Here is a 23157-nt window from a genome sequence, read left to right on the forward strand (position 1 = left end):
GTTTTCACTTCCTGCACTCCCGCAGCCTTTGTCTCTGCTGGACGCAGCTGAAGGCGCACCTGAGGGCTGAGGGCACGGGGAGGGGGGACCGGGGGACGCCCCAGCTCTCAGCATCGCTTTCCTCACAGACTGACCAGGTGAGGGGCTGAGAGGACACGCCTGGGCATGAGTTGTGGGGTGGGGGGGATACACCGGGCACCCTGGGGCGAGCGGGGGGAGCGCGGCCTGCGCCTCACTGAGGGACACGGAGCACCCCCTGCGCCTCACTCGGGGTCCCTGCTCACCCCAGCGTGTCATGTACCTGGGTATTGTCCCTCTTAGCTTCAGCTGTCTTCTCCCTTCCTTTAGGAAAGGATTCGGGTCTGAAGGGCTGAGGATCGGGGTGCCAAGATGGCCAGAGGGAGTCTGTGTCCACAGCTTGCTCTCTGGGTCTGCCTGGTGGTGACAGCAGCCCTCGGTGAAGAGCAGGAGAACAGGCCCTTTGGTGAGAAGTGCCTGGAGGGCTTCACAGCCGGGATGCCGGGTTTGGTGCTGGATACAGACGCCTCAGTCCAGAATGGAGCCACCTTCTTGTCGTCCCCCATGGTCCATCGGAGCAGGGACTGCATGAGAGCCTGCTGCAAGGACCCCGCTTGTAACCTGGCTCTTGTGGAGCAGGTCCCAGGCAAGGAGGAAGACCACATCCAGGGCTGCTTTCTCCTCAACTGCCTCTACAAGCAGGCTTTTGTCTGCAGGTTTGCCAGGAAGATCGGCTTTCTCAACTTCCTGAGGAAGGACGTGTACGAGTCCTACCTGGCGATGCAGGAGCACGGATCTGGTGGTAAGGTGCCGCCTGTGAGCTAATGGCCGCCAGTGCTGGTGCTGCCCTAGCCTTCAGGGCAAAGCCGTGGCAAGGAGGGGAGTTTCTACCCCTCTTTAGACTTGATGGTCTTAAAGAGCCTTTTCCAACTGAAATGATTCTATGATTGTGTTGAAAAGGTTTTCCCTGGCTTTGCTAAGCCCACTCAGTGCCTCAGTTACCTGTTAGTAAACAGAGGGGGAATCGATCTTTAACCTCTTTGAAGCGGGTGGAGGGAGTGTTTGTCCTCTGACAATGTAAAGAAAATGTATTGTTTTCCTTCTCCCTTCCTCCCCTCCCCCCAAGGCCTTTGAGGTTGGAAAGTGAAATCCTCTAAAAATCTTACACATCACCGCATTTTAAAGGGCTGCATTAATCTCTTAATTGCTCAGGGGCTGGAGGCAGGACGCAATCCACTTACCTTTCATTTTGTCCCAGCCTGAATCTTGTGAGCAGCAGCCTGGATGGTGAGGTGTCTGCTTGTTGGGGCTGGCCCTTGCTACTAGGGGAGAAAAAGAGAGAGGGAGCAGCTGCGGGAGGCTGATTAGAGAACTCCTCCTTTAGAGATGAGTTTCTTTTCCCCATTCCCTGGTTCCCTGCTCTGAAAGATTGCACCTGGACTCAGAAAACCTGGTGGAAAACAAAGTAATCTGCAGCTGGCTGCCTGCCACATGCTCTGCCCTCTCCAAAGAAATGCAGAGTGTTCAGAAACACTGAAAACATGACAGTTCCTCCTTTTGCCTCCTTCTTCCGTGTTTTGGTGGAAGCCTAATGAGGCCTGGCTGGATCTTTGGCAATGATAAACAGTTTATTCTGTGTTGATACCTGGGAATATGGACAGTCCTCCTCACAGCTCACCCTGGCAGGGCAGGAAAGGATCTGTGAAGATGAGAAGGGGAGCGCCCAGGTGGGTGCATGGACTTGGGCTTGATGGCCTGAGCTGAAATAGGTCTTTGATGTTCCGCTGGGATGTGCCAGCCTTTGAGCCTTGTAGGTGCTGGAGGTGTGGAATGGCACCAGACCCCCTCACTGACCCCTTTTGTCCATCCTAAGTAGCAGCGGGGGGGGGTGGGAGCAGGACATGGCTTTTCTGGAGCAGCACTTGGCTGGTGATGGTTTGAGCAGAACAGTGGTCCTTCTGTTCTTCTATTTGCTTCCCACCTCATTTTAGGGCCTTCTGGTAAATCTCTGTCTCACTGCAGTAGTTGTCCAGCATCTCCATCCCAGGTTCAGTGAGGAACTGAAGCCCCCATCTCCAGGACTGGAGGGGCCTGCTGGCAGCTCTCTCAACTCCTACACCCTTTGTTGCAGGAGGAAAAGGGAATGCATCATCTCCAGTCCATCCTGATTTCACAAGATTAGATTCAAATACAGTGTAGTGTTGAGCAATTTGCTCTCTTCACCTCTGTGGACCTGTGTGGGTCTCTGGAAAGTGCCCCTGGGCTCTGTGTCTCCAGCAGTGCTGTGTTTGCCAATCCACAGCATCCAGCTGGAGCATCCCAGCCACTGATACTGCAGGTGCTGCCTTGCAAAACCATCAACAGATGCTGGGGTGGCAGCAGAGATGGAGCAGAAAGGACCCAAGAAGGCTTATCAGTGAGAAGTGAAAAGCATTCCAGAAATGCTGCTGGGGATCCTGTGCCCCTCCTCGCTCACGTGGGCCTTGCGCCACGATACCGCTGCGGGGGGAGGAAGGGCTCTCAGTGCCTCCCACACCCCATGGAAGGGTGCAGGGTGCTAGGCAGGTCTCCAGCTACAGCAGCAGACACTGGGAAGCTCCCTGCTTCGTGTTTGGGTCGGGCTGCAATGTTTGACAGGAAACACTAGGAAGTTCTGCTGCATTTTTGGAGGAGGATGCCTAAAGGGGTCAGATGAAATGAATGTTAAGGAAGCTGGTTTTGGCCTGTCAGGTTTTCCTCCTAAGTGCTTATTGGCAAAAAAAAATTTGGCCCAAGTTTGAGGCTGGAGACAAAACTGCTTGGTCTTCCTGCTCTTGTGCTGTATGGCTGTTAAAATGCTCTGGAGCCCAGGTTGTTGTCAGCTTCCTGAGGCTGGTTCTAAAGGTCTGCAGGGAGCTTATGTGCTGCTTTAGCATCCATCCCTTCCTTTTATGAGCTACTGTCAGGTGTCCTAGGAGCCTTTAGGGTATGCCCATGTGGCAGCCTTCAGATGTCCTCTGCAATAAAGAGGATTAAAAGCCTTATATTTTTGTAGTGAATGGTGAAATATGTATTTAGTGATCCCAGTGGGCAACAGCAAACAAAAAAGACACATGTTGCAAGACCCACACTGCAACTACAGGGAGCAGACCTGTTGGATTAAGAGGTTTATATGTGTTCAGGAGGAGACTAGGTAAGACTTGAAAGAGAGAGCACAGCTGGGGGCTGCTGCTGAATGGAGCCTGGTGGAAGCAGCTGAAAGCTGGGAAAGTATTACAGTGGAAGTGCTGTGGTGCTTGCCCTGATCTTGTGCTCTTGCATCCACAACCACACTGTTGGCAGCTGAACACAGGGCCAGAAGCACCCTTTGCTCTAACCCACTGCAGCCACTCTTAGCAGTGTTACGACTCTCACACATCATCTGTGTTGTTAGTATTTTGGAGGACAAGAGCTCTGAGTCCTTCATGAGCTGGTAACAACAGCTTGGCTCCCTCTCTCACCTCTTCCAGCTTATGTGCCAGGCTGAGTCTCTGATGTTATTGTTAAAAGGCACTATTCTCTGAAATGGCTCCCCAGCCTGAACTTTGGTGCGAGTTTTCTGCCTGGCTCACTGGGGAGGGGCAGGCTCACTGTGCACTTCATTGGTAATAATGGAGCCCAGTGTTTAAGTAACTATCCCGAGCTTATTCTGGTCTAGGCAAACCAGTTCTGGGTGTGAAACTGGGAAATAACCTCCCTGAACCTTTGTCCGTTCCTTGAACTGAACCTTTTGCAGTGGTTGTGAAATGATGGGTCACTCCTCCTCCTCTTGAATTCAGGGCTTGGGAGTGGGAGATGGGAAGCTCTGGGGAACCTCAGGGTGCAGGATGTGTCTGCTCCTGCCTCACTAAGGGAGAGAGATTTGCAGGTTTAAAACTTCAGTAATGCATTCAAAAAGGACAGCTTCCCAAGTCTGGAGCTCATCCACCTGCAGGTGTTTGTTCTGGTGCTGGTTTCCCTTCTGTGTAATTGAAGTGAGCAGTGCTGGGATCAGTGCCACAGCTCAGACAGGTCTGGTCACTGCTGTCCCCTTGGCTGACGCCACTCAACCCTGAGCCAGCTGCTCCTCCTCTACCTCCCAGCTTAGGCCAGGAGAGGGGGAATTGGTGGTGTTCAGTACCCACGTCACAGATTTAGAGGCTAATGTACACTGGTGAGGCTGGAGACCTGTGGATCCATCTGCCTCCTCAGAGCAGGCCATGAGCAGCTTCCATTCACTTGAAAACTGGTCTCTGCCACGTGGAATTTGCTGAAGTTACTGCATATTGTGGCTGCCTCACATCATGGCACCGGGGTAACAAACTGTTCCTCACTGAAACAGCACAGAGACCCCCAGAAGACTCTTTCCCTCCGTCAGCTAGAGCAAATCAAACTGGTTTCCCACCCTGAAGGAGGATGGAAGGAGCCTGGGGCAGCAGCAGATTGCATTAGTCTGAAAATATAACCCTTTCAGTCGTGCTGTATTGCTTTAGAGAGGTTTAGTTAACCTGCTGTGTGCATCTCTTACAAGCCACTACAGAAACCTCCAGAAATTAATGCTGAGGGTGGCTCTGCTCTGCATGAGTTGTCAAAGGCTTTATTGTGACTGCATTTGCTGCCCAGCCAGGGTGAGTCCCTACAGAAGGAGCCTGTATTTCTCTTTCCCAGGCCATGTGTTTCATTGCTTTGTTCTCTTCTCCTCCCCCTCAGGCAGTGGCATCATTACCTTTGCCTGTTCTTACATAGGAGAGTTTTCTAGTGTTAATGGGCAAGATTTGAAGGAAGCTTCTCTAAAAGCTGTTGACTTTTTGAAGGATTTCCCTGGAAGCAAAGTTAGAGTGAAGCCTTGCTGCTTTGGGAGAGAGTTGTGCTGCTGCCCAGCCCCGCCCTGCCCCTCTGACGCCTGAAACCTCCCAGGCTGCGTGTCTCACGGATGCTGGAATTTGGGTGGCCTCATTTCTGCTTCTGTCTCTGCTCCTGGCCTGCCCCAGTGGCTTTGAACAGTGGCTTTTGTCCCCAGCGAGGTCTTTCCCTTTGCAGTGCCTCAGTTTCCTCCATGTGAGCTACACTCATCTCTTTTGGAAGCTGCTCCTGCAAAGGCAGACAACAGCAGGTGTGCGAGGCCCTTGGTGACCAGGAGAAAGCTTTCCAGCTCTTCCTAGGAGCAACCTCAAATCATTCTGAGGCTCTTTCAAGCGTTGCTTTACAGCCCCAGGTCGACTGGAATGGAGGAAATCTGGTTTTCCCTGAATTTGTGTCTGGAGGGCAAGGGCTGATACCTGAGCTCCAAGAGAGAAATCCCCAGACTGGGAGCTTTGCAAGTGCTTTCTGCTGTGGGATTTCACAAGTGCCTGCATGTTTGGATAGAGAAGGGCCCTAGGGAGGTACCTCCCCCCACTTACTTTGACAGCCCTTGTAGCAATTTAATATCTTGTAGGTATCTGTTTTACCCATCTTTCGTGCAGAGTTGAACTGAACTGCTCAATGAAGAGCACGAGAGTCAGCCCAGGGGATGGAGGAAAGGGGCAACTTACCTGCCAGCCCTTCAGTAGGAATTTAATACCTTTTATTTCATATCTGTTCCCCCATCAGCTTTGGTTTGTGTTTACTCAGTTAGAGGTGAAACCAGACAAACCACTGACTGCATATGCCATAAAACTAGATGAATTCTTTTAAATAGGGGCTGAGGCATGAATACACCATGAGTCACATCTATTTGTTTTCAAGCATTTTGGATTTACTCTCTCCAGCTTCTTCTCTGGGATCATAAGGAGAAGCTCTCTCAGCTTCCAATGTGTTTTATAAATGGAAGGGGAAGTTGTCACTTAATGGTGTGACTCCAGGAGCATGTGTCCCATGGCAAAGAGCACAGCATGGAACAGCATCATAAAGCTTTAATCTCCTCATTAATTACAGAGTTTTACAGCAGAAACTTTCCATGGTTGAAAGAGCATTATAGCAAAGGTAACTTTCGTTTTGCAAAAGGACTTTTGGAGCAAAACAAACCGAGCAGGGAATCTCCCTTCTGTGAGCAGTGCCTCAGCAGTGAGTCTTGATGCTCACTCTGGCTTGGTGAGCACTTGGTGAAGAAGCTCAAGGGGGAGAAAAGCCATGAGGCTTCCTACAGTATGTCAGAAATATTCCTGAGTCACCGAGGGGCTCTCAGATGTCCTAAGGAGAAAAGGAAGAGGCTTGAAAATGGGCTCCTTAATTTCTAGTGAGAGTTCCTCCTTGGCATTCACCACAGATAAGCAAATATGCTGTTCTGTGGAGGTAAGGAGGGCTGGGGAGTTTGGCTAATCAGAGATGGGATCTGGAGGAGTCCCTGACCTGTTGGTGAGAGCCACCTCCCAGGCTCAGGGTGGCAGGGAGCAGGCTGCCTTTCACCCTGGCAGGCTCGTGGTGTTTGCCTGGCAGGAATGGCAGAAACGTGCCAACCTTCCTAACCCTAACTCTTTCCAGAGATATTAGTGCTGTCTACAAAGGGGCTCATGGAGCTGTTTTGGCCTGGAAGCTGTGGCCAGCTCCAGTCATGGCTTTTGCCTATGAGCGTTCTCCTGGCAAGACCACTTGAGAATAAAGCCAAACTCCATTTGTTATTTCTGCTGGTCCTGCTCAAAACCAAGGGCTTTCTCTTGAGGCCCTGCTTGGTGTCTTCTTTCTCAGCAGTGCTGGGACAGGACCCATGGCTCTGGCATGCAGCCCAGGGGAAGGAGTGGCAGGGAGGTGGTGCCTCACTCAGAGGTGAGAGGACACCAGGGTGGGCGTCTCTGCTGGCATCGTCCTCCTGGCCTCTTCCAGCCCAGCCAGGCCTCCTCTGCTTATTTTGATGGTTGGATCAAGCTCAACAATAGAAACTCAATTCCATGTTGTTCCCACCCAAGAAAAGATGGACTAAAAGGGAAAAATGGTAAAAGAGGGAAGGCTGTAGCTGGGGAGGAGGCTGGTTGGGGAACCTCAGAGGACTCTTACCCACGTACCCTCCCTGATCTGCAGCAAAGGGGCTGAGGACAGTGTTTGCTTCAGAAGGTTTGTTTGCCCTGTGACTTTCTGATGCAGCATTTGTAAGACCAGGATAGATAGAATGAACATGTCTTCATTGGCAAAAGAAGAAACTAGAAGATTCTAGGTTGGTTTGTGGCATCTGATCTGCAATATGTGTTGCAAAGCCTTCTATCCTACCGAATCCAGTGATGAAAGGACTAAAAATAGCTTGTTTTGAATATCAGGGTTGTTTGTATCTATGCCTGGTATTAAAGGTCCCTTCAGTAGGCTCCAGCAAGAGTCAGCAGCTGAGACCTGAATCCAGAAACACAAAAACAGGAAATTAAGAGCAAGTCTGCAGCACTGAAAGGAATTACCTCAGGGAGTGGTTTTCTGAGGGCTTTGGGCACTAATCCTCTTCGAGTCACAGTCGATAGAACGGTGTCGTGGCAGAGTGATTGATACCTGGCTCATAAATGATGGTGGGTGCCCTTACAAAACACTCAGGTTGAACTTCAACAAGGAGTCCTGGACTTGGTACCTGTGCAGCCAGGTGGGGTTTTATGGGCTGAGTCATGTAGGAAACCTGCAACCAGAGACGAGAGGAGTCCTGAGTCAGCCTTGGTGGTGTCGGTGTGTAGACTCTCCTTGCTGGCACAGGCAGGGATCAGTTCTCATCTCTCACACTGGAAAAGTGTTGAATGGGTTGTGGAAGCTGCAGGGAAGCTAATCCATGGAATGGCACTGAAATAACTCTCCTGAATAACCTCATGAATGCCATTTGTGTGCTTTGTTTAGGGCATGTGTGTCAGAGAGTGGGGTGGAATATGAGGTGGAGGAGGGATATCTCCCAGCCCAATCCCACGTTGCATACTGCTGGCTAAGTACACTGAAGCAGTGCTTAGAGATGGTGGCAGGAATGATGAGAGGTCCACATTCTTCAACACCCACACCAAGCCATCTCCCTAAGTGAAGGCTGGAGATGGCTCTGTGCTGCTTGGTGAGGATGTGGTCCTACTTTCAGAAGCACAGTGGGCTGTAGCCATAGGGACACCCTCTGAGTGTGGTACCTGTGGGCAGCAGTGGCCAGGGAGCCAGCTGGCTCAAAGGCACTGCCAAAGTGGGTGACAGAGTCACTGAATTAGTGAGGACAGTAATAACGGTATGGATGGCCTGTTGCTTGCTCAGGCTGCAAAGAAGCACAGCTGTAAAAAGGGTTTGCCTTGGGAAAAAACCAATTGGACAGCATGGAAGAATCCCCCTCCCTTGTCTTCCTGTAGTGGAGACAAGGACCGGACCCTTCAGCCTCCTACCTAAGATTTGTGAATATAGAATCATAGAATGATTTCATCTGGAAAAGACCTTTAAGATGATGGAGCCCAATCCCTCCCCTCACCCTGCCAAGCCCATCACTAACCCATGGCCCTCAGCACCTCAGCGCCATGGCTTTGCAATAGCTCCAGGGATGGGCACTCCCCCAGCTCCCTGGGCAGCCTGGCACAGGGGCTGACAGCCCTCTCAGGGAAAAAGTTCTGCCTCAGCTCCAATCTCAACCTCCCCTGGGGCAACTTGAGCCCATTTCCTCTTGTGGCATCACTTGTTACTTGGGAGGAGAGACCGACCCACACCTCACTACAGCCTCCTGTCAGGTAGCTGCAGAGAGTGATGATGTCTCCCCTCAGCCTCCTCTTCTCCACACTAAACACCCCCAGCTCCCTCAGCTGCTCCCCATCACACTTGTGCTCCAGCCCCTTCCCCAGCTCCATCCCTGGACACATTCCAGCACCTCAGTGCCTCTGAATGTCTTTTCCTGTTCTGCATTTCTTCTGCAGATGACCGTCCTCCGACAGCCCGCACTGGCATGGACATGAGGGTGCAGCCAGGGGAGCCCGTGGTGCTGAGAGGCACAGAGAGCACGGATGACAGAGGAATAGTCAGCTATGAGTGGAAACAGGTCCTCGGCGACCCCTCTGTGGAGATGAAGGTAGGGAGCTGCAGGAAGGAAGCAGCTTGCTCTGTGTCACTTGTGGTCTGCAGTAGGTTGGACTCTCACAGCCACTGACTTAGGAGTCTGCTTGTCCTTCCCTCCTTGAGCCAGTCCACCCATGAGCCTGTTCCCAAAAGCTAAGGAGCACTCCTCCTCCTTGCCATTGGCCTCTCGCACACCAGGCATTTCTTGGCCTTATCAGGTCTCAGGCTCCCTGCACCAAGGCACCATCTCAAACTTTCCTAAGCAACACCTGACCTGTCCAGGGGAGAGCTCTTGAGAGGGCCAGAGCTGCCTCTGCTCCCAGCCTCCTGTAGTTCACTGAGGGGCCTGCCCTTAGTTTAGCTTTGCTCTGTTTTGATGCTTCTCCTCTGTCTCTGGGTAGTTCTGTCTTTGCTTTTGTTCTCCTGGGGCTTTTCCTGGACTTTGCCTCTATTTGCAGCACAGATTCTTCCTCCTATTTTATCTGAACTGGACCAGAAGTCATGTCTCTTAACTGGCTCCAAGACCTCTGGGCTGTTAACACTGCCTATCTGATCGTTGTTAACTGTGAATTATGGCTTTAGAAGAGCAAGTGATTACTGTTGAACTCCTGTAAAACACAAGGCTCTGGAAAGCCTTGGGGCACTTATGGAGATTTTGTGGCACCTTTTGAAAGAATTAGCAAGTGAGTGAGTACATGAGGCCCACAGCTGGTTATGCAGATGGGCAATGCCAGCTCTAGGGTGCTGAGGGGGCTCTGGAAACCTGGAAGTGCTCCTTTCCCCTTCCCCCTAGCCCAACCAAAGCAACTATTTTTGGGAGGGAGGAGTAGGGGGAAGAATCCTCTGCTATTATGTTGTGTTAATTACATGAAGATGTTAAATGGCAACACTATGTTCTCTAGAAACTGAACCAAGAAGGCAGGTACCATGGGAATGAAGAGCCAATATTGTTAACAAATGGAGGGAAATGGTTTGTGTCAGTAATATCACAGCTCTGACAAAATAGTTTGCTCACTTTTAGAAACCCCTCAGCAGGCAAGGACATAGGGACTTGTTTGCATCTCTAAAATGGAATAGACTTGTCATCTTGATCATGGAAGAGGCTGTATTTCTTAAACACACCTGGCTTATTCCCAGTGCACTAAGTCCATGATTCAGAATAGGGTGGATTTTTTTTAAATAGAATTAAAACTACAGGTGTTTTGGGCCTCTCCAAAGATTTTTACTTTCCCTTGTGCTTCCACAGTGCCCCCAAATATGAACTATCTAATTAAGCTGGTGGTACTTTCTGTCTGCTGTTCCAGCTGGGAACCAGCCCATGGATTTGGGGGGGATTTTACAGCACTGAGGCAGCTGCTCTGGGGCTTTCCAGCCAAGCTCTTCCCTTCCTAATGCAAGAACACGGGCCTTGCATGGCTTCATTCACTCCCCCAGTAGAGGTACCTTCTTCTGCATAAGCCTTTCTTTTGCCTTCTCAGAAGCATGAAGAAGATCAGGTGGAAATCTCCAACCTGCAGCCGGGAACTTACGTTTTCCAGCTCACCGTCACGGACACTGCACAACAGCAAGACTTCACCAACATCACCATCATGGTGCTGAATGCTGAGCAGACTGAAGGTGAGCCTGAGCCCCACGGATGTCTAACCAGGATCCCTGAGCCTGGGTGCTGCTCTGGCATTCCTGGTGCTCCTCACAGACAGGTAGATGGAGAAAGAGCACAGCTGAGGGACTTGCACGTCAACTTGTCCCGGTAAAGTCTGCACCTCACCAGTAACTGGGAGGTCTCCTCATGCATAATGGTTTAACTTAGGCTCTTCACATCCTCTTGCAGAAGAGGTGGCCTACAATGACCTCATCCTCTCTGCATGTCATTGCCCTGTGCTGAGTGACACCAGAGTGTCAGTGGGGGATACGACAGGAGAACCTAAAGGTCTTGTTGAGTCCTTGGTTTTGCTGTGAAGGCCCCTAATTCCTTTAAGCCAAAGGACAGGTGGAGCAATCTGCCTGACATTCAAAGTGGCTTTATTGAGATGTTTTATTTTAATGGCCTTGTTTAATGATCAAAATGTTCAGCATTACACTAGGAGCAAGGAGCTCTTGGACAAATGGTTGATGAGTAGCTAAGCAGGTCCCATGAAAATGTACAAACAGCCATGTCAAGTGATGCCAATGGTCTGCCCAAAATCCTGTACACTGCATCCAGCAGTATCCAGAGCTTAATATTTTGGAAAGAGTGCAAGAACATGGCATGGTGTGATTAAATCCCCACTCTCCTTGGCTAGCCCCAAGGAACGTGCAGCTGGGAGATTTTTTTGAAGCAGAAGATGGTGTCTTTGTGTTTAATAATCATAGATGAATCCTTTCTTGATCTCATGTAATCTTTGCATAGCAGCAACATCCTGAAGCAAGGAGTTTCACAGCTTAACTGTGTGCTGTGTGGAGAAGCAGCTCCTTTTGGTTTATGGATGTGGTCTTTTGTGACCTTGCCTTTCATATCAGGAAATACACCACGAGCCACCTTCTCTGTGCCTCTCAAGATTTTACAAAGCTTTCAGACAAGTCCTTTGGAAGATGTTCTCCTTTGTATATGTGCAGACAAGCAAGCTAACCAGAGCCTTTTATGTTAACTTTCTTGATACAGAGCATTGTTTGAGTCCTAAGAAGGTGGGTTGGTGCCGGGGATCTTTTCCACGTTGGTTTTACAACCCAAGCCTTCAGCAGTGTGAGGAGTTCATTTTTGGTGGCTGCAAGCCCAACAAGAACAACTACTTACGGGAAGAAGAGTGTAAACTGGCCTGCAAGAATGTCAGAGGTGAGTCTTCTTTGAAAACCAATCCCCTTTTTCTCATAGGATTGGAGTGACCTTGTGTCTGGGTACTGCAGCTTCTTGGCTGGTATCTAGTTAGAGCCCAGAGGGCTGAAGAGACCAGGATAATTACAGGAGTCCCATGCTCACACTGCCAGTATGTCTGACCCAGCTCTTGGAGCACTACTCCGCTGATCAATGCCCCTGGTGTGTGTCTGGCTGCAGAAACCCTCACTGAATTCTTATGTCACATCTGAAACCTAAATTCAAAGGGCAGCAGCGTGCTGTGGGGGAGTCAGAGGTGCTGCACTCCCTAAAGGAAATTAATTCATCTGCCTCCTTAGCACTCCCTTAGCCCAGTCTGATGGGCTGAGCCACTGCCAGGCCCTTTGTGGTACACAGCTTCAGGAGGAAGCAAAAGCTTTGGCAAAGAAAGACCCTTTGGGAAGGGTCTAGCTTGTGGTAGGAGGTGCTCCTCCAGGCCTGGCTACCTGGAGTCTCTGCATGGTGGGCATCTCTATGTCCCCTCCCTAACCCTTACAGGGCTTCCTGCCAGAAAACTCCTTTGGTGAGATAGGAAGGTAAAGCTGATCTTGAGCTGACAAGAGGATGTGATGGTAACTTCATGCTCTCTTTTTCCCCTTGTCTCTCCAGGTTCCGTGGGCGGGCGACAGCAGCCAGGTGAGCCTCCCGTCCCCCTGTGTGATCCTCCTGCCAGCTCAGGCCCTGTGTCTCACAGCTGCTCCTCTGCCTTTTGAGTAGTAAACAGAGTGGAAAGTGAGGCACTGGAGGCTTAATTTCATTACTAAGCCTTTCACTTTCACGTCACCCGATAATTCGGGTTGGGGATTACCTCTGGAGGTCATCTGGTCCAACCCACTCCTGAATGCAGGGCCGGCTTTGGGTCACATTGTGTTTGCTCAGGGCTGCTCCCAGGCTAGTTTTGAGTATCTCTGATGAAGGAGATTTTTACACTTTCCCTGGTCAAACTGTGACAGTGTTTGATGACCCTCATTAGCATTTTTTCCCCTTACATTGACTCACTTTCTCTGTCGCCACTTGTGTCTGTTGCTGCTCATCCTATTCCTGTGCACCTCCAAAATGAGTCTGTCTCTCTTCTCCACAACCTCACGCTAGGTCTTGTGCCCCAGCCCCTTGCTGAGTCTCTGCTGGATTGACTCCAGTATGCCAGTGTCTGTTGTGCACTGGAGAGCTCAGCACTGGGCACTCGGGACCGCCTCTGAAGCAGAGGGAAATAACCGCTCTTCTCCATTGCCTCTTGCAGCCCACTGTGCAGGTGTCACTTTGACTTCCCTAAATTACTAAACTCAAATCCCTAAATTCCAACATCCCCATGCCTGGGCAATGTCTCTGTATTCCTGAGTAGCTCATTCTTGCTTCCACCTTCCCTGTTTTATGACTCCAGGGTGGCAACAACGAGAGACTTTAACCGGTCTGCCCTGTTTCTTGTTTGCCAGCCCTATCAGCAGCTTTGAAGCCCTTCATAAAGCCTCTGTGCAGCAGGGAGAAGCAATGACTTTTAATGAACTATCTGAACTGTTTCTGATGCAGTGTGCAATGGGAAGTGCCAGTCCCCCTACTTCAGATGCAAGGATGGCTGCTGCATTGATGCCTATTTGGAGTGTGACGAAACTCTCGACTGTGCCGATGGGTCGGACGAGATGTATTGTGAACAGTGTACGTACCTCTAATTCTGGCTTAGACAACTTAGCCACTGCCCAGGGATGGGTGCAATGTAAGTTACAGGTGGTGACTCTGTGCTTTTTGGTGCCCTCTGCTCTCATCCCCTGACCCTGTGTTATCTCTTTCCGCAGTGTTATATTTGTGGGTTCTGCCGTCTCCTATATCTCTGCTGACTGCAAGAGCTCATCTTCCTTCTGGGATGTTTCTCGCCTCTTAAATACCCTCTGGCTCTCTTCTCTGCACCTGTCTGTAAGACTTCAGAGCCTGTCCTCCCCTCCCCTTCCAATATTTTTCTCACTGAATGAGAAAATACTTGTTATCCTAGAGTTGGGTGATAGGAAACGACGATTTCTCCCAGTCTGTCCAGTGCCTCAGTCCCTTTAACATCCTGATGTGATGCTACCTGCACAGCAGCGAGCTGCCCACTGCAATCCCCCCTCCCTCCCTCCCCCCTTCTCACAAAATCCTCATAATCTCTTCTCTATATGTGAGTGTTGTTGCCTTTTCATGTTGTGAGCATCCAATTCATCTTGCTTGCCCTCTCTTATATTCTGCACTAGTGCTCTCTCACACTTCTTAAAACCTGATAGCAATTTCCCCAGACTTCTTGATGGGAAATAGCAAACAAACCCAAAAGAAGTAGCCTCTTTCCCCCCCCCCTCCATACTTTTGTTTGTGTATTTGTGGAGTGGAAATGGGGAATATTGCCTCATTACTACGTTGTATCTTTACTATGTTCCTTGCACGAGCTATTTAAGAGCCTCAAATTATACCTCCCTTTCCCTGGCTTCTATAGCAAAGGAATGTGCAGGAAAGCCCTGTCTGCCCATGTCTGCATTTGTTTTGTGTTCAGGTTGTAACAAGAACCGTTTTCTCCCGCAGATGCTCGTGAGTTCAATAGGCTGCAGAAACTCAACATCACGCATAAGCGAGGTACGTGCTGTCCCCAGCACCTAAGGCTGACATCCACCAGCCTTTGGTTTTATCTTCAGTCTGTTGTTTCATGGTAAAACTGCTTCCTTAGAAAACTCCAAAAAAAGCAGGTGCATCACCTGGGTTGTCCCTCTACTAAAAATGAGCAAGGGTCTGTTCTCTGTCCTTGAGGACGGCTCTTTGTGGCAGGTTTTCACTCTCCACCCAAGCAGATCTCTTGCATATTGCTTGTTGGGCACAGTGCCTGTTCAAAACCCCTCAGCACAATAATACAAGTCATCTTATGCCTCTGCTCGGTCCCAGACCTTCACCTTGTTTGTACTGGTGTAGCCACTGGCACTATCTCTGGGCTAAAAGAGTATATCCCAAGTCAGCTCAAATGCAGCTTGTTTGTAGGGGAGACCTGAGTCGAGCCGTAGTTTCTGTGTGTCCAGGCTCTTTGTGTTGCCCTCTGCCTCATGAGGAGGACAGGTCATTTCTGCACAGGATTGAATCCTGAAATCATAGCACTCTTTGGTTGGAAAAGACCTTTAAGATCATCGAGTCCAACCACTGACCTCACAGTGTGAAGCCCATCACTAACCCATGGCCCTCAGCACCTAAGGTGTTGCATGACTGCATGCTCTGATGTTCCCTTCCCCTCTTTGCTAGTTGGGTGTATGGGCAAGTGGCAGCTCACCTTGGCAATGCCAATTTGAGCAGCTGGCAACTGGGCAGCAGGGACCCGAGAGCCACTATTGTGGCCATGGAATCCCTCTGCCAGGATGCTTGTGCTCTTCTGTGGTGAACAGAAGATGTTGCTGCTCTGGGAACATGCTGCTTGGGCTAGAGCACCTCTGCCTTGCTTTGCCAGATCACTGTGTGGACCTGCCTGAAACTGGACAGTGCACTGAGAGCATCCCCCGCTGGTACTATAATCCCTTCTCTGAGGAATGTGACCCCTTCACCTACGGGGGCTGTGGTGGCAACAACAACAACTTCGAGAAAGAGGAAGAGTGCATGAAATCATGTTCAGGCATCACAAGTGAGTAGACATGGCAAGGGCTGGAGTTTTACTGATTAAACAATGTAAAAAATCACTCCAGATGAACTTCTCTAGTCCCAAAGAGGCAGTGACTTGGGAGCTTTGAGTCAAAGCAGCTCTGCTTTCAAACTCTGGCTGTGCCCCACAGCCTGCTTCAGTGGGAGACACAGCTGATGGAGAGCTCTGTGTATCTACAGCATCCTTCTGCAGTGAAGCTTGTCAGTTCTTGGAGCTGGAAAACATTTTGGGTGCTGATGTTGATAAAGGGACAGAGAAGGATGAAAAAACTAACCAAAGAGCCAATGTGGCCTGTGTAAAGAGAATCTAGCTTGGCTCCAGCTCTCCCCAAGCTGGAGGGGAGAAATTAAGGCAATCCTCAATGACACATGTTAGGCAGAAGTTTTAGACAAACAGAAGGGAAAGGTTTACACTTTGTATGTGTTGTTATGGAGACCATCAGCTGAAACAGGACTTATTCTGCCAAACTGTACCTGTTAGGAGGAAAGCTGGTGCTGTTTGTCTGAAGTGCTGCCCTCGGCTGCCCTGAGAGCTCAGTGCCATGGCTGGCAAGAGGGATGATGTCATTCAGTCACTTCAGAGCCCTGGAAATGTGCTCCTCAGAAACCTGTCTTATCCCTTGTTCCCAGCCTCCTTGATAAAACTTTTTCCCCCCCATCTCTGTTCCCAATTCAGAAGCAGATGTCATTGGCCGGAGATGGGAATCATTTGAGCCCCAAAATGCCATCTTAAGTGAGTAACAGTTTTTCGTGCAGATCTTGCTTGTTGCTTTTACCCTGTCCTGAAAAACATTTTGTCTTCCTTTGCAAATAATAGCCTTCTTTCCCAACCTCCTTTTGAAGCCAAGGGAGCAATGTGGGCTTTCTGGGATGCTGGCAGTGGCAAGAGATACTTCTGTACATCTGTAGTCCACTTTCTCCTTTGTGTGTGACTCAGGAGCTCGTATCAGAGGCTCTTGACTTTCCTTCCATAGACTTGCATGAATGCTCTACAAGTAAAATTCTTCCTGAGGGCCAAGTGAACATAAGGACTACTAAGCTCTGCAAGAAAGATGTGGGCATGTGAGTAATGTTGGGTGCTAGACTGTGGGGAAAGCTGATGACCCCGCACACCCGCTGTACATCTGTAAAGAACACCAGAGCTATTGAATTGCAAGCTCATTGAGGTTGGTGTCCTTCCAGCACAGAGCTGTAGGGCCTCCTTCTTCAGTAGAGAGCTCCTGAAATGTTACACTTCCATTCTTCAGGCCTAGGGATTGATTTAATCTTCTGATTCACCCCAGCTCTCAAACGCGTTGCGTTTCACTCTCATGGATGCTGTAGGAGTTTGGTTGGCTGTAGAAGGCTCCTTCCCCACAGGCTGGGCCTGTCCACCAAAGCTCCCTCCCGCAGCCACCCCAAGGAGGTGCTTCCTGCCACCAGCCCTGGGTGGCCTCCCAGCTGACACGGGAAGCGAGGCCAGTGCTGCAGAAGGGGCTGATGGAAGGGCCAAGCCTGACCAACTCTCCGAGTTGCCAGTAGAGGGCGTGGTGTGCCTGGGAAATGCTGGAAGCCCTCGCTGGGAGGGACGGCTGTTCCCTTATGCCATGCCATTGCCTTCTGTCACAGAGTGCTGGGGGTTGGAAGGGAGCTCCAGAGCTCATCCAGCCCAAGCCCCTGCTAAAGCAGGTTGCCCTCCATCAGGTCACACAGGAACGTGTCCAGGTGGGTTTGGGAACCTGCAGAGAAGGAGCCTCCACACCCTCCCTGGGCAGCCTGGGCCAGGGCTCCCTCACCCTTACAGTAAACAGTTTTTCCTTATGCTTAAATGGAACTTTTTGTGTTCTACTTTGTGCTCATTACCTGTCACTCAGCCCTACAGAAAAGAAAGACTGGTCCCATCCTCTCAACACTCACCCTTCAGGTATTTATCAGCTTTGATAAATATCTCAGTTTCCTCCAGGCTAAACAGCCCCAGGTCCACAGCCTTTTCTCATGAGAGACATATTCCACTGCCCTAATTACCTTTGTAGCCCTCCACTGGGCTTTCTCCAGAAGTTCTCTCTCACTCTTGAACTTTCTTCTTGTGCACTGAGCAGCCTGCTGTCAGGACAGCTATTGCCCACTTCTTCTCTTTGCCAGCACAGCTTCTGCAGCGGCCCTTGCGCTTGGCTCTTCCTGGCTGCTCCTGCTGCATCCGAGCTGGTGGAACAGCCCTTCTAATGTCTTCACCTCTCCCTCACAGGTGTCTTTGAGGTGGTGATTGCTGTGCTCCTGGGGATCTGCATCATGGTAGTCCTGGTGATCATTGGCTACTTCTTCCTGAAGAACAGGAAGAGGAACAGCCGCCGCCGTCAGCCAGCCACTGCTACCAACTCAACCCTCTCCACCACAGAGGACACTGAGCATCTGTTTTACAGCGGTGCCACCAAACCAGTCTGACCTACAGCCTCTCTCTCTCCAGCCCAGCACTGGAGCACTCCACAAAACTTCTGTTTTTAGACAGGGGCCTGAGCCTGAGGGGCTCTTTCTCTTCGAAGACATTTGTAGCACCAGGCCAAGATCTAGCCACGATTTGACAGTACGAGTGTTTGTGATTGTCTTGGCTAAATTGCTGCTTTGGAAAGTGAGGATCTGGGAGCATTTTGGTGCTCTCTGATGTCTGTCCTTTCCTAACTTCAAACAATCCAGTGAAACTCTGAACTACATCTCTCTTCCTGCTGAAATCCAGAGCACAGCTCTGCTCAACTTACTGAAGGACCCTGGGACTGGACCTGTGTAGCATTCGAGATGCTGAATGGTGCAAGCTCATCAGAGACAGCAGTTTGGTTTTGTTTGCAGTGCCACTTTCTTCCACCCAACTCCATGTTTTCTTTCCTTTCCCCTAATCCTCTGTAAGGTGGCCCTGCCTCCCAGCAGTCCTGCTCACAGTGAGCCTCTTGAGGGCTGTGAGATTCACATAACCATCCAGACCTGTTCCAAGGGCTCTGTGACGCTCTCCAGTGGTTCCTGCTTTTGAGATGGAAGGAAACAGAAACCCCTGCTTTAATCACTAGGCTTTGCTTTTTAGCAGAAAAGCATGCCTAGATATGTTTTTTCTGCCTGGTTGCCATGTTGCAGCCTCCTGTGTACGGTACGTGCCCACTGTTTTCTCTCTGTGTTGCCCTGGTTGCTTTTCCAGTGCTCAGTCTGAACCTAAACACATTGACAAAATATTTATTCTCATGTGAAAGGAAGGGCAATGTCCCTGCTTTTCCTGATGACAATGAGAGGAGAGTGGAAAGACCCAGCTCCCTCACAGCTGGACCTTTGCTGCAGCGTTGATTTTACTGCCCTCTACTCCACACACACAGCCTGACCTGAGTCCTTGACATCTCCCAGAGCACAGGATGGGTCTGGCTACCACCAGCTAACATCCCTGGGCCTCCTTGCTGCTGCTGCTGGCCTGTCCCTCCCAGTGTGAGATGAGCCCAGCCCTAGGAGGTCCAGAGATCATCCCTTGCCCCATGGCAACATGCGACATCCCCATTTCAGTGAGGTCCTGTATGTTCCCCCGTAGGTTGTTTGCAGTGAGATGCCTTCCAGATCTGTACTTCTGCATCTCTCCTGTCCAGGCTTCTACTTCCAGGAGCTGAGGACTTTTGATGGGGGCAGAAGCTGCTATTTCTGAAGTGCCTGGTGTGTTTGTTGGCTGTGGGGCTGGCACCAGCCCCCAAACTTCCAGTACCTGCTGCTCTTGGAAGACTGCTGTGAAGAGAGAGGAAATTTGTGTGTGTAAGAACCATAAATCTATGTACAGACTTTGGTTTAAATGTCCAGGGCTGAGGGCAGAGTGGCTCTGGAAGGTTCTGGTGAGGCCATGTCCTGCTTAGGGCCCGGCACAGGTCTTCTGAAGTGCAGCTCCAGGAGAGCTGCCTCCTTGGGCTTATGCCTGGGCTGGAAGGGAAGAAACCACTGCCCACAGTCTGCTGGCAATCTGACTGCACACTTCTCCCCATCATGGGCATCTGCCTCAGGGTCCCTGGGGCTGGTCAGATTCCTCCACGGCTTTTCGTGATCTGTCTCATATCATTTCTTCCATCTCTTTGTTTTCCCCACAGCCTATCATGGCCTATGCAATAAGCTTAACATCTTGATTTAATATTTTGTGTGCTCACTCTGATAATAAAAAGTAATTGTTTGTCTTATCTGGGCTGGGAGCGGTGTCTGAGAAGCAATGACCCGTGCAGGGGGCAGGTGCTGTTCCCATGCCTGCTATCTCACACCCTTTCATCTGCCCAGGCTGCGGTCGCTGGAGGTAGAGCACAGCAGTCCCATGGCTTGGGGAGGGCTGGGAGCAGGGAAGGGGGTGTGCAACGTGTGTGTATACTTGGGACATACAACCACCCTGTGAGGTGTGCTGGGAGTGAGATCATTACCCACTAAAGTCACCCAGGGAGCAAGGCAGGGTGTAACCTGAAACTGGGTTCCAGCTGGTCAGACTGGTTTGGGGTTTGGGTCTGAAACCAAAAGCAGACACTTATTGTTCAAATAGAAGTTGCTGTAGCTGTGTCTCCAGGCTGATGATTGCTCGGACACTCCAGTGTAAAGTGAGCTCAATGTAAATTTGTCTAATGGGCAATGTATATGTATGGAAACACAGCAACACTGCCTCTGCCTCACCGACCTGGCAGTGCTGGGCCTCGCAAGGCTGCTGCACAGTGGGGAGGCTTTCCTGCCTGCTCTCTGCTCTGGAGGGTTAGATCTGTCACTACCACCTCTCTTCCCTCACTCAGCTCTCCCATCCTGCCCTTTCCAGCTGCTGGCATCTCTAGTATCCCCTTGTCACCTGTATGTCCAGAGACTGGCAGTGAAGCTGGGGAAGGGTCTGGAGCACAAGTGTGATGGGGAGCAGCTGAGGGAGCTGGGGGTGTTTAGTGTGGAGAAGAGGAGGCTGAGGGGAGACATCATCACTCTCTACAACTGCCTGACAGGAGGCTGTAGTGAGGTGGGGGTCAGTCTTTTCTCCCAAGTAATAAGAGATAGGACAAGAGAAAATGGCCTAGAATTATGTGAGGGGAGGTTTAGATTGGAGCTGAGGCAGAACTGTTTCCCTGAGAGGGGTGTCAGCCCCTGTGCCAGGCTGCCCAGGCAGCTGGGGGAGTGCCCAGCCCTGGAGGGATCCCAAAGCCGTGGAGCTGAGGTTCTGAGGGCCATGGGTTAGTGATGGGCTTGGCAGGGTGAGGGGAGGGCTGGGACTCCATCATCTTAAAGGTCTTTCCCAACTGAAATCATTCTATGATTCTAAAAGCTCTCCTAGAAGCACCTCTGTGCTGAGCCCTGCTCTGCTCGGCCCACGGGGTCAGCAGCCCCATTGTGGTGTGAATATGACAGGGTAATCAGAGTGCTGGTTGAAGGCCACCTCTCTTCCAAAGACAGCCAGCTACAGGCAGTACAGTCTCTTTCAAACTTTAAGCACATCTCCTCAGCACAAGCAGGCTCTCACTGCTTCTCAGGTGTGAAGGGGCTGGGGGCTATCTGCAGTGGTGCCATGTTGCAGCGCAGCCCAGGGAGGCCCAAACACACAGGGGCCAGAGGCAGCAGCGATGCCATGCTGTGGGCCCACACCTCACAGGGCACACCAGGCATTGTTCCCTGCCTTTTACCGTGTGGGGTCACTCAGGCCGTGCCAGCAGCTCCCACACGGGCCGGCCGGGGAAGGCCCTGGGGAGGCGCCCCCGCCCTCGGCCCCCACGCTGCCTCTGTGGCACAACAAACTGTCTGCTCTTGGGGAAATCCCAGCTCCTTAAAATGAGTTTGTTTTCAGTTGGGAATGGGAGCCCAGATTTTGAACCTTTTTCAAAATGGAAATCCCTGTCTCCCCAAAAAACCCCATAATTGAAGAGTGCCTCGCTGACTGCTAATTAAGAAACGTGTGTTTCAGAGAAAACTGAGCTGCCTTGTTTCACTGGCTGTGCACAAAGCCTTGCTATTCTGCCTGCTGTGGTGATGTGAAGTTGTGGGTTGATTCTAGGCAGAGCTGCTCCTCCTGGCTTGGAGTTCCAATGTAAAGGGTGGGTGTGAGGAGGATGGAGCTGGGCTGTTCTCAGTGATGGCCAATGATAGCACAAGGGGCAATGGGTATAAACTGGAACACAAGAGCTTCTGAAGAAATACAAGGAGGAATTTCTTCACTGTGCAGGTGAGGGAGCACTGGCAGGGGCTGCCCAGATGGGCTGTGGAGTCTCCTTCTCTGGAGACATTCCAAACCCAGCTGGATGAGTTCCTGTGTGACCTACTCTAGGTGATCCTGCTCTGGCAGGGGAGTTGCACTGGATGAGCTTTTGAGGTCCTTTCCAACCCTTCATATTCTGTGATTCTGTGATTCCCCAGCTAGTCCCTCCAGAGTCTGTTGCCCCAGCAGGGCCCCTCTGCAGTGCAGGAGGCTCCTGAGGCTCTGGAGCTGGCTCCTTGTCCTTGCAGTGGGCACAAGCGATGTCTTCTCCACTGAGATCTGTGTTTTTGAGGGGTGGTTTGTACAGCTTATGGGCTCAAGCTCCTGCCAAGCCCAGGGAGCTGCTGCTCCACAGAGGCAAACCGACTGGTTCCACCTCTGCAGAAGGCAGATCAGCAAAGCTTTTGACACATCTTTGCTCCCACTGTCAGTAAGTGGGGCTTGCCTGAGAGTTTGGGCCCAGTTAATCACAGGGAACCTCATAGACTTTGCTTGTCTGCCAGGCTGGATGCAGGAAGCATTAGCTCACAGCTAAATATGGGGTGTCTTCAGCTTCCCCACAGCACAATGGCTCTGCAAATAAACACGGCAGCTTCCCCAGTACAAGGGATGGCTCCACGGTGGCAGAATATTGTCCCCTGCACAAAAGCCAGGGTGATGTGATGTTCTCTGATAAGTTACTTTAGCTCTCCAGCCTAATTTATTGCTTAAGGAAGAAGTTATTTTGGCTTTGAGGTCAAACAGTTCATTCAGGTTAAAAAGAAAGGTCTGACACTGAGGGGAAGGAGGAAGGGGGGTGTCTGTGAGATCTGCATAATGTAGAGAAAGCTTGAATGTGATTTCCTGTGCCCCTTACTGTCAGCATTAGGAATGACACAACTTGCCCTGACTGAAGTGTGCTTCAAGCTCTTAAAGGGAGCAGATGCAGGTTGGAAGTGCCATGTGTAGGTCAGAATGTGGATGTCAGGAGGTTGGGGCAGCACTTTTTTTCTGTTGTGTCCAGTGACAGGACAAGGGGTGATGAGATGAAGCTGGAACACAGAAAGTTCCATTTAAACATAAGGAAGAACTCTTTCCCTGTTTCAGTGAGGGAGCCCTGGCCCAGGCTGCCCAGGGAGGGTGTGGAGGCTCCTTCTCTGGAGGTCTTCAAAACCTGCCTGGACACGTTCCTGTGTGACCTGATCTAGGTGAACCTGCTTCTGCAGAGGGGTTGGGCTAGGTGATCTCTAAAGGTCCCTTCCAACCCTACCATTCTGTGAACTACAGAACTGATTGCAGTTCCCATCTCCTCTACAGCATGGAGGAACCTTTCTGCAAGGCAGCTTGGCTGACCAGTGTCACAGGGAAACGAGTGTTTCCTGGGCAAGGTGCCACCTGGGGTGTGAGGGTGTTTCCAAGCCCCCAGCCGCTGGTTGCCTCTCTCAGAGCTGTCCTCATCTCCTGCTGTGTCAGGAGTTGTGAAAGTCATCACTGGTTCCTGTAACAGCTAGAGGAGATTTAACCCAGGCCA

At 50.8% G+C, this 23157-nt stretch overlaps 1 protein-coding gene across 2 annotated transcripts; it reads left to right on the top strand.

The window, feature by feature from the left end:
• Positions 1–27: 27 nt before the first annotated feature.
• Positions 28–19591, top strand: SPINT1 (serine peptidase inhibitor, Kunitz type 1). 2 transcript variants are annotated; one of them, XM_010207671.2, is made up of 11 exons: positions 28–137; positions 349–820; positions 8832–8983; positions 10449–10587; positions 11612–11782; positions 12431–12457; positions 13349–13474; positions 14363–14413; positions 15267–15437; positions 16131–16187; positions 17679–19591. In XM_010207671.2, the coding sequence occupies exons 2-11, from the start codon at positions 391–393 to the stop codon at positions 17873–17875; spliced, it is 1521 nt and encodes a 506-aa protein (XP_010205973.1). In that variant the 5' UTR covers positions 28–137; positions 349–390; the 3' UTR covers positions 17876–19591. The 2 variants fall into 2 exon arrangements, with proteins under 2 accessions (XP_010205973.1, XP_061854715.1); XM_061998731.1 differs by lacking the exon at positions 13349–13474.
• Positions 19592–23157: the final 3566 nt, after the last annotated feature.

Source organism: Colius striatus, chromosome 6, assembly GCF_028858725.1.
Source record: "Colius striatus isolate bColStr4 chromosome 6, bColStr4.1.hap1, whole genome shotgun sequence".
NCBI classification, from domain to species: Eukaryota; Metazoa; Chordata; class Aves; order Coliiformes; family Coliidae; genus Colius; species Colius striatus.

What these genes read in the sequence shown, in the direction of transcription:
- SPINT1 (XM_010207671.2), top strand. Translation starts at nt 391, where the DNA reads ATGGCCAGAGGGAGTCTGTGTCCACAGCTTGCTCTCTGGGTCTGCCTG. An exon ending in CGAGATGTATTGTGAACAGT is followed by an intron (nt 13,475 to 14,362) that starts GTACGTACCTCT and finishes TTTCTCCCGCAG; the next exon opens with ATGCTCGTGAGTTCAATAGG. An exon ending in ATCATGTTCAGGCATCACAA is followed by an intron (nt 15,438 to 16,130) that starts GTGAGTAGACAT and finishes TTCCCAATTCAG; the next exon opens with AAGCAGATGTCATTGGCCGG.